Below are 18,158 nucleotides of genomic sequence, written 5' to 3' on the forward strand. Positions count from 1 at the left end.
TCGTGCTAACTTAAGTACATAAATAATAGGTGCGTCCACATCTAGCGAATGCGCCGCTATCGCACCATTAGCGAATCTCTTGCGAACTGTACCTAACTGCACACCACAGACAAGACATCCTCCAGACTGAGCATAGTAGAGCTACCCCCTCGGCCACAAATATACGGTAGTTTTACTCCATTTTCGAGTCAAAGTGTCTAATGTGTGACGCCCGTGTCTTTGAACGGACCAATCACGGCACGGGACTCGCTCACCTCGTCCCCCGCACCACAGTATTTTTGGCAGCATCGGCCGCAGGTTGCCGACCGCTGCTATAGACCGACCGCTCAAATGAGTCCTCGCCTGCGCGGTACGGGGGCGACGGGGTAGGACGACGTGCGGGCGGTGGGGAAGGTGCGGGCGGCAGCCGTACGGCGTACTAGTTTAAGCGGTCGGTCTATAGGTATTATTGTATTGGTGTGTTTTGACATTTCACGGAAACAAGTATCTAGTTGAAACACCAACAAAGATAATTCAGACTAGAGGAATATTGTCAAAGTAAATTATGTAGTCAGTACATTTACTGCCATCTTTCGACACAAATGATTAACACTTTTAGAACGCCATTTGACTTTGATCCTTGTAGTGTGTCGTAGATGGCGATACTTTTTGATATTAAATTTAACAAATTTAACACATCAGTGAAAAAATAAGGATCAGTCAAATAGCGTTCATTTGGTAACGGGTGATACACAATGACGTGAAAAGACGTCAGAAAATAAAACAAAAATGTTACATTTTTTAAATTAAGTTGATATGAAATAAAATATTGTGTAGGTATTTATGATACAAACTGCTACATTTCGAAGGACTATATTGTCATAAATATTAATAGCGTTGTTCTAAAAGTGTTAATCTTTTGTGTCGAAAGATGGCAGTAAATGTACTGACTACATAATTTAATTAATTCTCTTTGGTACAATGAAATGCGTGTGAGCAATAAGCGATCTTTTGGCAAAATGGTTCGCGTATGGCGTGCCGTCGGTGCATTATCCATATCTGGACGCACCACAGCCCCTTCGCATCCACCAAAATAGACCCAAAATGAGTTTTGATGAAAAGGGTTCTAATTAAGGAATGCGATCGGTACAAAATACATAGGTATTTAAAATGAGAACAGTTGGCAATTTACCGGTTTCACAGTAATTTCTTCACAATTATTACCGGTTTACATTCCCTAGCTCTTATAAGGCTTAAAATAAATGTGATTATAAATAAATGTAGGAATAAACGAATGAAATTAAATTAGACACGTATTTCAAATATACACATATATGATCATTTGATCAATATCATATTCCATTCCTTATATTATAAGCTTACAAGCTTTTTATATTTCTATACCTTTGGAAAAACTTAGTAATATTAATTAAAATATAACGAAAGAGCCTACAAAATTAATCGTTTATAGTTTATACCTATAATTTTATTGTAATAGGGTTCCTTCTCTTCTTAAGCTTAGCCCTTTGACCGTCAAGGACCTGCTTTACACATTAATTATGCACACATAGGATTCTATGGGGCGCAATTTATTGACAGCTAAGGAGTTCCTATATCGATAAACTCAATTATCGATACTTTTCCCTAATACTAGTGACCGCCTCCAGTTTCGTTTGTAAATGTATATTATTTGTAGTATTATTTCGGGGTCGATGATAAAGTTTACACAAAGCCTATTTTATATGACCACTAGAGATTAAAAAAAAATTACAATAAGTGAAGTTTAAAAAATCCCTTCAAAATAAAGAAAACGGAAATTTAGTTATTATTTTGTTGAATGAATGAATGAATTGAGTTTATCGATATAGGAACTCCTTAGCTGACAATAATAGTTTTAAGCTGCTATGTAGAGAGCTACCTTGAGCACTTCTTAGGACCTGCCTATGTATATGTTGCTTATAAATATAATACTAATATATTTTCAATCCATTTGTAACATAGCCTAGCCGAATCATTGTCGCCTATTATTTGCAATTTAAGGATTTATTTTTACTTAGTTATCAAACCAAGCAATCCCGGTATCTATGGTTATATTTTATTTCATCATCTCTTACTATAAAATACTACATATATAAAAAGCCTAATTAAATGTATATGGGAATGTACAACAGTCAAGCAGTTAACAAGCCTCTATAAAAATCCATTGAGTTATTATTACTATAGAGAAGCCATACCAAACAATTAAATTGTCGCCATCGCAACCTGTACCACGCGACCAAAACGTCTAAAAATTCATGGCGCTTACGCGTTTAGGTCGCGAGATTCACGTTCCGCTTCTATGGTTTACTGTGAACATCAACTCATGGCGCAAAATACTGGTTCTCTGTGCCGATTTTATACGTTAGTAATAATAGTTCAATGGTAAGATCAGTACAATTCATCCCATAAGTAATACTTCAATTATTCTGCTGCTTCAATACTTTATGGTCTACCCTTGGGAACCTATAATGCCCATATATTTAAGGGTGGTATTCCATCTGTCCAATACCTTGGTCCAATGTCATTGCGTCTCTCTCTTCCATTAAGCAGAACGCGAGACAAAATACACATTTGACAGGTGGAATATCACCCTAACCCTAATCTAAGTGCTATAAACATTGAGATTATTTCGTGCTAAATAAAATATTAAGCCTTAACTAAACAAGGACTAAATAATTTTAGGGTACCACAATATATCTTCTGAATTTAGAACCTAAGACGTTGTTGGTACCTAAATTTCGCCTTAAGATGTGTTAAATCGTCGGAGCCATACCAAAATACACCGGCATACAAATTTACCGGTTAATACCACCCCTTGAAGTGGCAGAAACCGCCTCCCGGACAATTTACGTCATTTCAATTTGAAATTTGAATACTTAAAATAAAATCGAAATTCCAATAACTCAAAAATGACGTATGCCACTTGAAAGGCTACAGAACTGAACTGAAACTGTTAGAGCTGAAAGGCAGAGGTAGGGTCACTATGACAAAATTTTGATTTCATAACACGCTTTCTTTTTGTGTATGCGCGACACACACCCATCCACATACTAGGTGCTCTGTGAGATGTACACCTTGCGATTCTCGCGAACCCCCGTGGTTCCGCCATTTAGAAAAAATCCAAAAAATGTATTGACAAAAAACACCGTATAATTATTGATCCTGCTCACCAAATTTCACGAGAATCGCTTGAAAAATGCTTGACCTGTAGACGAGAACGAATGAACGGATACCTTCACTTTCGCTCGGTCAATCAAGAGTGAGCGGTGAATGGCTCAAGCGTGATAAGTGAGTATGTGTGGGTGCGAAATCGACTTGTCATGAAGTTACAATTTTGTCTTAGCCACCCTACCTGTTAACCTATCTGTTGAGTTGACTATGTGGTATTAACCGGTATATTTTAACCGGTTCTACACCTTGTTTATATCCTTTTTGCTAGAAAAAAAAAGTTATGTTAGGGTTACTAATTGTAGAAAAAAATAGGCATTTCAAAAATCGGTCGGAAGTAACAAGGCCACATTTTCGTTATTTAGTTCTTACAAAATACATAGACTAGTGACAACCTTTATTACAAGTTCTATTATTACTGAAAGCACCTGTTTACACCTATCAGTAAAACATCAATTTTTCTTTTGGATATTGTTTTTCATTTAGACTGTGAGACTTTTTATTGTTTAAAAAATTACGTAGGTCACGTAAGTTTATTTTATTTTCTGTATAATATTATACATATGCAAGTTGCTTACGATACACCCAAGCCAACTACACACTGAGACATTTCTAATAAATTATTTGCTTTTTTAAATTTACTGAGTTTAAAACTTTTGAACTAATAATAAAATTGTTACTAAAAATCGTCATGGTCGTATGATGGTGTAATTTACGTAGCAAGAAAAAAATGAGCGTTCCATACAATTTCCTATGGTACTTCATAGTTAAAAAAACAGACTATAGTAATATCTAGATCTGTCTGTATGTAGAGAGATTATGTAGTATACGGTTCAGGGCGTCCGCTAGCTGGCGCAGGTGCACGGAGCGGATGCACGTGCGTGCACTGCCGTTGTAGGTATAGTCTGTCGATTTGTAACTGGCCCCGAGCCGCTAATCCTTTGTCTATTGTTAAGTAAAACCGCACGTGCCTCTACCTGTAAAAAAGGGGTCGTGTAATTCTCTGCGGTTACTGAGTGCTGGCGAGTCGGACCAGTCTAAAATGTGTCATCCAGATGCGTAACAAAGGCCCGTAATCGGAGAGCGCACCTACACTGGTTTTATGAGCGTTGGACTAGCCCGCGCTCAGGTGCCAATTAGAATAATTAAGACCCTTTTTTGCAGGTAAGTAGCACGTGCGGTTTTACTTAACAATAGACAAAGGATTAGCAGTTCGGGGCCAGCTACGAATCGACAGACTATAAAATTCGCCGCACGCGTCCGCGACGGTTAGCGTTGCTCAAACTATTTCTCGTTAACCCACTCACCCGCTCCGTGCAAACGCACCAGCTAGCGGACACCCTCATACGGAAGTTCTAATTTGTTAATATATCCTAAGAATGAATGAAGTGCAATAAATAAATGATAATGATTAATGATCAGGATATCACACGGTCCCAGGCCCACCTTAAAAACAGACCCGCACTCAAAATGGAGGCCTGACGGAATGTTTACTTGAGTGAGGTATCCAGTCTTAACCCCTTGAGAACGACGGACGCGATATTGCGTTTTCCGATTTCATACAAAGTTTACGAAAAATAAAAACCCCTGGGACTTGGAGGTTTCTGACATTGAAGAAGTGACAGTTTTTTCAAGTGCTGGGTACTTAACCCACATTGCACAATGATTGCGTCTTCTAGTACTTACTTATCTCGATTCCAAAACTTTTCGGAGCTTTATACCTAGGATCCCGCAAAGCGGAGCACAATCGACACCACTTTTGTTAAACTGTGTCCATATAAAGGACCTGCAAAGCTAGGCTCCTCCTTACAACAATAATAGCAAAAGTCTAACCTTACACAGTTGGATATATTAGTAGTGCCATCTATACGGTCTCAGCGCGCGCCTCCTTAGCCAGGGCGAGGAAAACTTCTTCGAGCGTGGTTTCCGTCACCGTGTAGTCTTCCACTATGGAAGGGAACTGTTCTCGAAGGTGCTCTAGTTGGGAGAACAGCTCGCTGTAGCGGAGAGAGTCCTTCACGTGGTAGCTCAGCATACTCTGCAAATAACAACAGGTACAGTCAGGAGCAGAAGTTGCTAAGCGGGCGAGGTGTTCAAAATTAACTTGACGCGCTCTTATTCTCTTAACAATAAAGTCGCGTGAAGATCATTTTGAACACCTCGCCCGCTTAGCAACTATTGGTGCTGACTATAATAATATGATGTAGTATATCGTGGGATAGGCGCAAATTTCGTCAGTCATCGCATCCTGGGCGATGACTAGTAAATTGGTTAAGGACGATGCGTAATGAACCCTCGTGGATATCAGCTGTCGCTCCGTTGGACGGCATCCACCCAAAGACGTAAAAAAACCTAATCATCGCTTCGCGATTTAAAACTTTTGTATGTAACTTTGAATTGTTTTACAGCTAGTATGTTAGTACATACATACATATAATCACGCATATTTCCCGGAGGGGTAGGTAACTCTCACTTCCACTTTTCCCTTATACACTCTCTTTGTTAGCCTTCTCTCACTCATTCTTTCCACACTCACTCATTCTCATTCTTTTCTTTCTTATGTTAGTGTGTGGAAAAAAAGATTTTAGTTGAATATATAACTATTGTTTGTATTATTAGACAGTGTTAGCATACCTGGTGCTGATCCTGCAGTTCGCACGAGAAGCGTGTGTTCAGCTCGCCCTTGAATTCATCCAGCTTGGAGACTCCGTCCGTCACTGAAAACAAGGCATTAATAATAATAACATGAAGCGTTTTATAAATAAATGTTATAATTACTTGGTTGACTTGCGGGTATTCCTTAATTCTTCATGAATTCTTTTATAAGTAGACTTATGGCCACTTGGACCATTCACTAACCCGGAGTTACCCGGGTAAAACCTGGAGTTACCATGGTTACTAATGGTCCAAGTGGCGCTTAAACATAAAGCTGTTTAACATCCTTAAAGAAGAAATGAGGAAACAAATTGCTAACTTTAGAATGATGGTAACTTCTTAAGCAAAAATCATGCATCTTTAAGGGCTATTTAGCATTTTACAAGAACGAATCGACCACGAGCGACGTGTGAACCCACGAGTTTAGTAACCCACACACATTTTCATGGTCAGTTGACTTTAAGCTCTGTATAAAGTATCTGCCAGGCAGACTGATGGCAGGTGCACCAAAATGTTGACAGATCGGTGGCCGCTTTCCGCTTGTCCGTTGGCTCATTGGGTGGATGACGTTCGAAAAATCGCGGGGCACTTTCGGATGAGACTAGCCCAGGACAGGGATAAGTGGCCTATGCTCAGCGGTGGGCGAACGAAGTCTAAAATAATTTTGATGATGATAAAGTATTAACTCACATTTATAGACGGGTCTAACGCGAAATTTATTCAATTACCTTTATTTACCGACGTAATACGTATACGACGTTAGCCGCGTCCACGACCAGTGAAACCTGTGTCGAAACGTCGGTAAATAAAGGTAATTTAATAAATTTCGTGTTAGACCCATCTATAAATGTGAGTTAATATGTGTTCAAAAGAGAAAGTTTTAAATATTATGATGATAAAGTATCTGACCGTCCTGCGCGTGGGTGAGCTTGAACACGACGGAGTACCCCTGCGCGTGCTCGGCCTTCAGCGCGGCCGCCGAGCCCAGCGCGCGCAGCTCGCCGCCCGACATGATGGCGATGCGGTGGCACAGCGCCTCCATCTCGTCCAGGCTGGGGAACAAATAAATATTATAGGACAAATTTTACACAAATTGACTATAGACGGACCACCGGCGCCGCCACCGCCTTCCCCGCCGCCCTTAGTCGTCCTACGGTCCTACCCCGTCGCCCCCGTACCGCGCAGGCGAGGACTCATTTAAGCGGTCGGTCTATAAGCCCCACGGTAATCTCAAGAAGGCTTGTGTTGTGGGTACTCAGACAACAAAATATATAATATATAAATACCTACTTAAATACATAGAAAACAACCATGACTCGGGAACTCTGTATCATCATACAAATAAATGCCCTTAGGGGCTATTCATAAATTACGTCATTTCAAATTAGGGGGGGGGGGGGTCTGGACATCGGATGACGGTAGCATGAAGTAGGAGGAAATGGGGTCATTTGAAGCATGATTTTTGGATGATTATAGGGGGGGGGGGTCAAAATTCGTCAAAAATCGATGACGTAATTTATGGACAGCCCCTTACCAGGATTCGAACCCGGGACCATCGGCTTCATAGGCAAGGTCACTACCCACTAGGCCAGACCGGTCGTCATATTATAGATTAATAAGGGAAAATACGCAAAAGAGTCATCTTTGATTTTGAAACGAAAAATAGATGTGTCGGCGGGCGAGCGAATCCATTCTGGCGGTATGATTGCACTAGGAACATACATCCGGTCAAAAATCCCGCACGATTTAGTGACTGTAGCAACCGTGACGCGTCCTTTTATCGTTTAACCGATGCGTCAAGCCTACTCCGCTTTATGAGAGACCCCACTAGCGTCTTTTGAGCGTCGGCGTGGCGGCGTCGGCGTGGCGCCAACGTTGCGTCGAGCAGCAGTCACAGAGTTGACTCTACGCGACGCTCGGAAGACGCTAGTGTGGGGTGGCCCATAGAGTTGACTAGACGCCGACGATCGGGAGACGCTAGTCTGGGGTGGATCTAAGAATCTCGCGCATTTATTGTATTGTACTTGCTCCGGTTACATGTATCCACTACCAGTAGGCTCCGAGGGAGGGGCTGGCATACTGTAGCTGCAGCCAAGCTACGGGCGTAGCCGTTGCTATAGTCAGACCGTAAAAAGTCTGCAGCGATTTTGATAGCCCACGCAGTGCAAGTGTCATTTTAAACGTCAAACTTCTATGAAATTATGACGTATACATAACACTTACACTACGTGGGCTATCAAATCCGCTGCAGAGTTTGTTTGGTGCGACTCTATGTGATAATTGGCTACTTTCCTACTAGTCAAATCAGCATAACTGTCAAAACGATTTGCTAATATGGAATTTATATGAAAACGTGTGTAGTGACGTCACAGTCAACTCACCTACTTTTTATACTTCCATCCGATTTATTAAATAGAAATTGTGTTTAAAAATAACTGCTATCTATGTTTTTCTAATAATGATCTGGTGCTTTATTTCGTGCACGGTGTGAAATAATTTATTTTAAGTAGAGGAAAGTACCCAATTAGCTTATAACTGCTTATGTATAGACAATACCTATGGGAAGCGATAATAAGCTCGTGGTGTTTCCTGGCTCTGAGCAAGGCCTGGTGCATCCGTCGTCTAGCCAGCGGGTCCACTCCGGCGGTGGGTTCGTCCAGTAAAGCAGTGCGAACTGCCTGGCATAGTGCCGCGGCTGCTGCTAAACGTCGCGCGCAGCCGCCGCTGTATGATGATACGCGTTTGTCTGCGTGCCGTGATAAATCTGTAAATAAAACAAAATTATATAGAAGAGCTTAGATAACAACGGGTCTCTATTGTTTCCCATAAAGTTTTAAGTCATAATGTATTGTTTGTCCGCATTTTCGTTAGTCATAATTTGTTTGGTTCAGAAACGCGCAACTTTTCAGGATTGCCATAAAACAAACCTAACCTATTTATAGGATAACCTTACCTGAGAAGTTAACGGTTTCAGTTTTAGGACTAATGATAATATGACAAACATAGCGCATTGAGAGTAGCCCGAATATTACGGTGCTCATGCGGAACGTTAGACACACAAAAGCGGAGGTGAGAACGGAAATGCATCTATCGTTAGCTTAGCGTTACTTCCTGACATAGCACAATAAATAAATAAATATTAGGGGACATGTTACACAGATCAACCTAGCCCCAAACTAAGCAAAGCTTGTACTATGGGTGCTAGGCGACGGTATACTTATATAGATAAATACATACTTATATACATAGAAAACACCTATGACACAGGAACAAATATTTGTCTTCATCACACAAATAAATGCCCTTACCGGGATTCGAACCCAGGACCATCGGCTACACAGGCAGGATCACTACCCACTAGGCCAGACCGGTCGCAATTGTTGTATCCATCCAACTACAAATTTCTACCCTTCCATTTAAGCCCGGGCAAAAATGTTTTCTTATGGCTAGGTGTTTTCTTCTATAGGTAGAATTTCTCAACCTATTCTCGTGGATTTTTTTTGATTGAGTTTTTGATAATGCCCAAATGGGTTCGCGATGTTTACAGCACAATGAGCCTCTAATAAATACGCACCGACTTCCTCGATCCAAGAGTTGGAGACGGTGGAGACATCTTCCTCTTGCAGGCCACGTAGCGTCAGCAGCAGAGAAAGGTTCTGGCGGCCGGTTAAGAAGTCGTCCAGACCGGCGAATTGCGGACAGTAGCTGAACGTACGCATGTACTGAGGACAAAAAAAGTTTTTTTTTAACTGCCGTTCGTATTTCGCATTTCTTTTGGCTTCAAATGTAAAAAAAAATGCAAGTGTGACAGAAAGCATCATAACAACACGGGCTGTACAAACAGCAAATGTGAATCGGTGGACCTTATTATATTAAAAGGCATAAGGTCCACCGATGTACAATAGGGTATTATACTGTATTTAAAATAAATTATTTTACGCCATGCAAGAAATAAAGCACCAAATAATTATTAGAAAAACACAGATAGGAGTTATTTTTAAACACAAGTTCTATTTAATAAATCGGATAGAAATATAAAAAGTAGGTGAGTTGACCGTGACGTCACGATGTAATGTTTCATATAAATTTCATATTAGCAAATCGTTTTGACAGTTCTAAAAAAGTAGCTGATTTGACTAGTAGGAAAATACCCTATTAACAGTGTGGGCGGTGGTACCTGATTGTGATTTATATTCATCAACATCATTCTTTCCATTCGTTTCTTAATTTTAAAATTAATTTATGATAACTGCTAATTGATTTTTAGATGTAGCTTTTTTTTCATTTGTATTCGTTTTTAGATTTGTATGTATAGTTGGTCAAACCAATTTGTCAGTCAGTAAGAACCAGGAAAACTATACTCATCCTTTTCTTTTGGGTGCTAGTACTAGTGCAAGAAGATGGTATGATTCTCTCTGTCTATGATTGAAATGAGACAGTCCTTTGACAAACTATATGTAACCTACTCATTTTATAAAATTTCCCTTATGGTAAACTCACCGCGTTCCGGTCGGTGGCATAGTGCCCGTTGGCGAATATTTCGCCCCCAGTGGGGCTCGTCAGCCCCGTCAGCATTTTGAACGTCGTAGTTTTGCCCGCGCCGTTCACCCCTAGTAGGCCGAAACATTCACCTGTAGAACAAAAACATACATTTTGGTAGAATGTTAATTTTTTTTCGACTGCAAAAATATTCAATTTTCCTGAACGTATGTGCCTGTTGTTTGTCAGTATGTAGAAATTTGGTATGTAGGTATTTGCGTTGGTGATCTAAATGGACATGTAATGTAAATACACGATTTTAATTACGTTGATAACTTTTAGAGGTGTAAATTAGAAAATAAAATCAAAAGTTTTGCAAACCATTTCGTAGGTATCTAAACCTATATCAAATGAAAGGGTTCGTTGACAAAATGTTAACGTATATTTTTATGATTTTAAGATAAATAGTTTTGAAGTGATTCATGAAAATAGGCGAAAAATAAAATTATATTAGTATAATAGTGACCTTTTTTGACGGAGAAACTGACGCCTTTGACAGCAAAGAAAGGTTTCCGTTTGCAGCATCCCGGGTACAATTTCTGCACGTTGTGGCATAGGATGGAATCCGTGATCTGCTGTTTAGCTGCAATTTAGAAGCATCTATGAGGGGCCACAAAAACACACTTGTTTTAGAGTGATCTTTTTTTATTTAATGTTTATATCTTAGAGCATTTAGACTGGAGATGTCATTGCTGTCATTTTCTTTACGAAACAGTCTGCCGATTTTTGCGGGGGATCGACGTCAAATGTATTGCTATTTCTAAATGATTTGTACGTAACGTACAAATAGCCATGTCAGTCCATACAAAAGTTTGCACAATTGTGCAAGTTTTTCGGCAGAGGGGTAAGCTCTTAATGGCCACTCCAGTTATTAAATGCTCTAAGGTTTATATCTATATCTAGGAAAAATATGCCAACTCAATTTTTAATGCCTCACAGTTCCCCATTTTTTTTATTAATAAAAGGAAGGAAACGACGGTCCGGAGTGTTAGGGTCGGCAACGCGCATGTATCACCTCTGGACTTGCAGGCGTCCATAGGCTACGGAGATTGCTTACCATCAGGCAGGCTATATGCGTGTTCGCCACCGACGTAGCATAAAATAACTCTTTACGCTTCAGGAACTTTTAAGCGGTGTAATTGGCGCTGTAAGGCTTCGTTCACACGGCATTGTCTTGCACGTTTTGTTGCAGTATACGTCTTAACGGATAAATAGTGGCACATACTTCGGGCATATAACCATTCACACGGCGTTTGTACTGCAAAAAAACGTACATTGTTTATACGTTTAAACGGATACTCACCGGACTTGTCAAGCAAATAGAATGAACTTTAACGTATTCGGTTTGCAGTGGCGAATAGTATAGTTCTCTTTGATTCACACGGCACGATTTTACACGTTTTATTATCGAACAAGCGTCTATAGTACTCGAGCGTGTTTTGGAGGGATCGCAGGTATTTTGTTTGTAATTTCGTGGTTATTTCAAAATTGTTGACGATTCTTCTATACATAACGAAGTTTTAATTAAGGGTCTAGCAGGCTAAGGAAGGAGAAGTGGCCCCTGTGACGAATATTGGATTTTTATAATGTCATTTGTTGGCTATCTTATAATATAGAAACACCTTAACTTTTAGCCCCCTATCTTGAACCGTCACCGAGATAATGTCAAAAACGTCATTTTATGGACACATTTTTCAAAGTCGTTTTTCTCCTGAACTATATAAGGTAGAGCAATCAAACCAAATCATAGCTACAAAGGATGAGTCGGAGTATAACTCAGATTTTTTTAAATATTTATTTCCCTGAAAAAATAAATATTAAAATGTCAGAGAATTTTTTGACAACTCTTCTCAACAAGTATTTGTAAAGGTACACCTATGGAAAAAATCAAAGTGCAAATAGTATTAGCTACTACCATGCGAAAAATCAATTCAATATAATTGGTGCAACATACTTAAAAAAATTAAATGTCAACGAAAGCGTTTAGCTATCAAAGGCGTCTTTCATTCTGAAGGAGATTTTCTGTTTATAGAGGTTTAATTTCGTTGCCTAGCAACAGAGAGTGTTTATTTTGAACTTGACGCATGGCTGTCAAAAAAGGTTACTCAACTGCAGCAACTAAGATAACATTTATAACTCAATTTTCACCGAAACTAACTACGAAATCAATGAAATGACAGATTTACTATGTTATAATTATTTTATACAGGAAATTAATGGTTGTTTGCTTATTTGTTTCTAGTACCTATTAAGAATCACTGTTTATGGGGCATAAAATAACTTCCGTGAGACACAGGCATATTAAATGTATTAAAAACGGGTCACTCACGTATTTTAAGTCGAAAAACGCTCGACATGTTTCACTCCGTACCGAGGAGTGTCATCAGGAGCTTGCGTTTACGGTGACGGACCGGCGCAGGCTGCGGGCCGCAGCCCTCCGTGCCCGATGACTCGGCGCAGGCGCCAGTGGCGGCAGAGGGAGCGAGAAACTACCCTTGTTTATCGCATTATTGTCAAATGATGGGTTGCACACAACACTCACTACGTCACTCGCTAATGGTTCGTTCGTACCCAAAACAGTTTTCCATGCAGCTTGTAGGCACTGACCAACCACAATCACGGTTAAAATTCGGATGACGACCAATTTTGATAGCCTCCCGTACTTTTCGCTGAATCACAAACTTTTCTTTCGCCAGCACGGTTACCTTATCGAAACGTATATATAGTGAGTCGAATCCGAATCTAATACGTGTTCCGTCACCGCAGAGCCCCGGCTATCCCTGTTCTTCATACTACGTATGTGCTCGGATAATCTGGTGGGTGGAAATGTTCCGGCCCGTCTCTCCTATGTAGTTTTTTCCACAGGAGCAGGGAATCATATATACACCCGAACTGTTCAAAGGCTCCCTACCCATTAGCCAATGACGTAGTGAGTGTTGTGTGCAACCCATCATTTGACAATAATGCGATAAACGAGGGTAGTTTCTCGCTCCTCCTACCGCCACCGGCGCCTGCGCCGAGTCATCGGGCACGGAGGGCTGCGGTCCGCAGTCTGCGCCGGTCCGTCACCGTAAACGCAAACTCCTGATCACACTCCTCGGTACGGAGTCAAACATGTCGAACGTTTTTCGACTTAAAATGCGTGAGTGACCCGTTTTTAATACATTTAATATAAAATAACTCATTACAGCAAATATCGCAATACAAGTCACGCAGATAATGACTATCATGAATAATATTCGTCGTCCCAGGTATGGGAAAATGTTATCCTGCAGTATTCGCAATTTCTTTTTAACATAATATCTTCATCAGAAAGCGATATCTTAACATCTGGTAAAGATTTTACAAACAGTTTCTTTGCTATAGATCGTGGTAAGTTGAGTCCAAATATTTTTGAAACATACATAAACAAACTAACGTACATAATACCTATATTGTTTCAGATGGAAATCTTGAAATCAAAAATATTTGGACTATATTTAAAATTATATTATGTTAAAAAGATATTGCGAATACTGCAGGATAACATTTTCCCATACCTGGGACGACGAATATTATGATAGTCATTATCTACGTGACTTGTATTGCGATATTTGCTGTAATGAGTTATTTTATACCCCATAAACGGTGATACTAGAGTTAAACCAAGAAAAGTCTGCAGCGATTTTGATAGCCCACGCAGTGAAAGTGTTATTTATACGTCATAATTTCATAGAAGTTTGACGTTTAAAATAACACTTGTACTGCGTGGGCTATCAAAATCGCTGCAGACTTTTCTTGGTCTAACTCTAGAAACAAATAACCATTAATTTCCTGTATAAAATAATTATAGCATAGTAAAGCTGTCATTTAATTGATTTCGTAGTTAGTTTCGGTTAAAATTGTGTTATAAATGTTATTTTAGTTGCTGCAGTTGAGTAACCTTTTTTGACAGCCATGCGTCAAGTTCAAAATAAACACTCTCTGTTGCTAGGCAACGAAATTAAACCTCTATAAACAGAAAATCTCCTTCAGAATGAAAGACGCCTTTGATAGCTAAACGCTTTCGTTGACATTTAATTTTTTTAAGTATGTTGCACCAATTATATTGAATTGATTTTTCGCATGGTAGTAGCTAATACTATTTGCACTTTCTGTGATTTTTTCCATAGGTGTACCTTTACAAATACTTGTTGAGAAGAGTTGTCAAAAAATTCTCTGACATTTTAATATTTATTTTTTCAGGGAAATAAATATTTAAAAAAATCTGAGTTATACTCCGACTCATCCTTTGTAGCTATGATTTGGTTTGATTGCTCTACCTTATATAGTTCAGGAGAAAAACGACTTTGAAAAATGTGTCCATAAAATGACGTTTTTGACATTATCTCGGTGACGGTTCAAGATAAGGGGCTGAAAGTTAAGGTGTTTCTATATTATAAGATAGCCAACAAATGACATTATAAAAATTCGATATTCGTCACAGGGGCCACTTCTCCATCCTTAGCCTGCTAGACGCTTTAGTGGAACAAAACTTTCAATAGACGAATGTACTGATTTTTTATATATAGGATGTACCCAAAACCTTCTATTTTGTCGGCGGCAAAAGCATTATCACCATCGATACCAAAATAAAAGTACGATGAAGCGTGGATCCATCTCAGATTTCTGCCCACTGCGACAACTGCGTGAAAACTGTCGCTATTCGGCGTGAAAACGGATTTTAAACGAATGAAACTCTACCGTGTGAACACCCGACTCGTTGTACGTTTAAAATCGAATACGTGAAAAAACGTGCAGGACGTTGCCGTGTGAACCTAGCCTAAGGCCTCGTATTTGCATTACGCCGTAGCTGGTTATCAAAAGTTGACGTATTACAATTTAGTTAGCACTAAACTACAACGTACGCAGCTGTATAGCTTTCTCGACGTAGGCGGTCTCCGCGCGCGCCATGGCGTCCCCTAGGCGGCGCGGCGGCCGCGCGCCGCGCGCGACCACACGAGCGTACACGCGCTCCAGGAAGCCACTGTCCGACAGCAAAGTCAGGACCTAAATAGAGACAAGCTGTTAATACGATCGTATAATCACCATCGCAAGCGCGGACTTCTGGCCGAACGGTGTGGTGTTTCGGCGGTTCCGGGGCAACCTGCCGAATCCTACACCAAATCAGACGACGCAACGGAGCCACGCTGTTACGTCGTCGCCCAAATCTAATGTTTAATTTGTCTTTGGTTTTTATTTGTAATTTTTTTTGTTGTTTTCTTGTATTCTTATTTTGTAGTTTCACAGTGCCTTAGTTTTTACTGTAATGCTGTGTCACTTATTTGAGTAATAGATAAATAATAATAAATAATGAACAATTGACTTTGAAGAAGCGGCTGCCGTTTCGAACTTTTTACTTCTTGGCCGGATTGTGTCAAGTTGTAATTAGGATAGGCGGGACTATAAGTCTATTCGTTATATCGCTATAAATATATGTACGACTTCACTAGTAGTACGGATCTTTTGCCTAATTTAAAAGTAGTCCTATAAAATTAGTAGTGATGTACCGACTATTGATTTGGCCGACTAGCCGACTAGCCGACTAATCGGCGCTCGAATGGCCGATTAGTCGGCTAGTCGGCCAGATCATTAGTTTCGTATAAGTTCTGGTGAAAAACAATAGTTTTGCTCCTTTGATTGCGCTATTCATCATATTAGCTTGGCTAAAAGGTGTTCTCTACAGATTCAAAGACCTATCACATGAATCCTCGTTCAATTTCTATCTTTCTTTTATTTTGCGATCCTGAGCAGACCGTCAGTACAGTTTGTAGGAGGTATTTCCAACGCTCTATTTCCCGTACGTAGTCGCCAGTTAAGAACCTATCCCCTGTCGTTAGCGTATTTATACGAGCAACATGCCCTGTCTAAATTTTGCAATAACCCAAATGTTTCCCATGGCTCCACCATTAAAAAAAACAATTAATTACACGAGAATCAGCTGAGACCGACCTGTAGAGGAAAACACCAGCCCACCAATATATAATAATGATCAAACGGTCAATTATATGAACAAAAGTTTTCGTTTGCAACCTGAATAAGTATTTTAATAAAATAGACATAAAACATATGGTAAATATTTACTGTTGGTTTCTTTTTTTTCTGTTTTTCTCGCACTAATAAAGTGCCGACTAATCGGCCATTTTTGCCGACTAGTCGCCGACTAATCGCCGACTACAAATGTGGCCGGATAGTCGGCTTTCCCGACTAGTCGGTACATCCCTAAAAATTAGCATGCATGTAGCTTATATAGGTTTCTTCTAATTGAGAACGTATTTTGAGCTAAGAACTTGGACAATAGTTAAATTTTACATATATGTGAAAAAAAAATCAATATCTCGACAAGTTTATATAAATAGCTTACAAAATATGCGACAGCTTGTAAGGCGAGGATGAGCATCGGCCAGCCGGCGGCGTCTTCCATCGCGAAGTAACTCCAAGGCTCCGAACCAGGAGGGGAATCTGTTGAAAGTCTTATAAGTATAATAGGGAAGATGTATTATAAATCACAGTATAATTTGAATCCGTTTTTAAGGTTCCGTACCCAAAGGGTAAAAACAGGACCCTATTACTACCCAAGTAACAATTTGTGGTTCTATAGTAGTCGATAGAACGTTTCGGAAATACCACCTATTGGCCTATAAAAGACTTAAGAAGATCGTATAAAGCCGAAATGGCGCATCTTATGTGCCATTCAGTGACATAGTAGTCCTGTAACAGTGTCAGTCGTGGCGTTTAAGGTCTATAAAAGTGATGTAATAATGACTCTTGTGCTAATTTGTTGTCAGTAACGCCATTATAGTGTTAATTTATACTATAGTAGCATTTGAGATTCCATTATAGTGCTTTTTTTATACTATAGTAGTATTTGAAATTCTATTACAGTGCTTTTTTATATTATTGTAGAATTCATAGTTCCTTTACTACGCAATTTGCTATCAAGTTTTCCATCAAGTATTGTGAGTGGTTTTGTTGTGTGTTTACTTCACAAAAACGGTACTAAATAAAATGGTGATAAGTAAACACTTTATTAACATGCTTCATTTAGATGTCGAATAATTCGGTCCGTAGTGCAAAAAGTATATGCGACGGAAGTTTCACCGTTAGAATAGTATAAGGTTAATGAGGAATTTTAAATGCGCCCTCGATTTATTTGTTTTTAATAAAATAATTTTATAAAATAATATGATATTCACCATAGTTACTACTTTACAGCCAAGAAGTAAATCCGACGCTTTTATAGGCTAACTATAGAACTTACGGTGAAGTATTCACCGCCATCATGAATAAAATTAGGGTTCCAAAAGAATTTTGCTGTGACCCAGTTACACCTACAAACTCTTTAGAAAGACATAGGATTTTTATTAAATTTAGATGTAGTCATTATTACTGTTGCTTTCTTTTTCAGTGTGATTGGTAAAAAATATGCTAATAATGGATGTCGATAAATATCTAAACCGTCACGATTTTATGGTTTTATTAAATCATTGCTTGATAAATCTGAGCTACAATCACTAATATCACTGGGATATTTTTTATCAATTCATTAATATAACAAATATTTTAGACGGAACCACATTATGTGGCTTAGGCTTGAACTTATATAAGCAAGATATAAGTAGACATTACAGGTCAAATTTATCATTTACAAGTAGTCGTTTTCTACCTTTATGTATCTAACTCGGTTTATAAAAGACATAAAAACTCAGCTATAACGCTGTTGTCTTTTAAAAGAAAAACCAAAACCACTATACAACGGT

General features: G+C 39.3%; 1 protein-coding gene across 1 annotated transcript in view; it reads right to left on the reverse strand.

Annotated features, from left to right (window-relative positions):
- The window catches only part of LOC134798041 (phospholipid-transporting ATPase ABCA3-like), a 67,654-nt gene that overhangs the window by 17,810 nt on the left and 31,686 nt on the right, over window positions 1-18,158 (reverse strand). The window contains exons 27-35 of the mRNA XM_063770370.1: window positions 16,763-16,860; window positions 15,267-15,408; window positions 10,847-10,963; window positions 10,342-10,472; window positions 9,416-9,563; window positions 8,398-8,605; window positions 6,751-6,893; window positions 5,821-5,903; window positions 5,057-5,224 (exon numbers count right to left, since the gene is read on the reverse strand). Coding sequence (XP_063626440.1) covers window positions 5,057-5,224; window positions 5,821-5,903; window positions 6,751-6,893; window positions 8,398-8,605; window positions 9,416-9,563; window positions 10,342-10,472; window positions 10,847-10,963; window positions 15,267-15,408; window positions 16,763-16,860 — 1,238 coding nt within the window. The remainder of the gene's footprint in view (window positions 1-5,056; window positions 5,225-5,820; window positions 5,904-6,750; window positions 6,894-8,397; window positions 8,606-9,415; window positions 9,564-10,341; window positions 10,473-10,846; window positions 10,964-15,266; window positions 15,409-16,762; window positions 16,861-18,158) is intronic.

This window comes from Cydia splendana, chromosome 16 (genome assembly GCF_910591565.1).
Source record: "Cydia splendana chromosome 16, ilCydSple1.2, whole genome shotgun sequence".
NCBI classification, from domain to species: Eukaryota; Metazoa; Arthropoda; class Insecta; order Lepidoptera; family Tortricidae; genus Cydia; species Cydia splendana.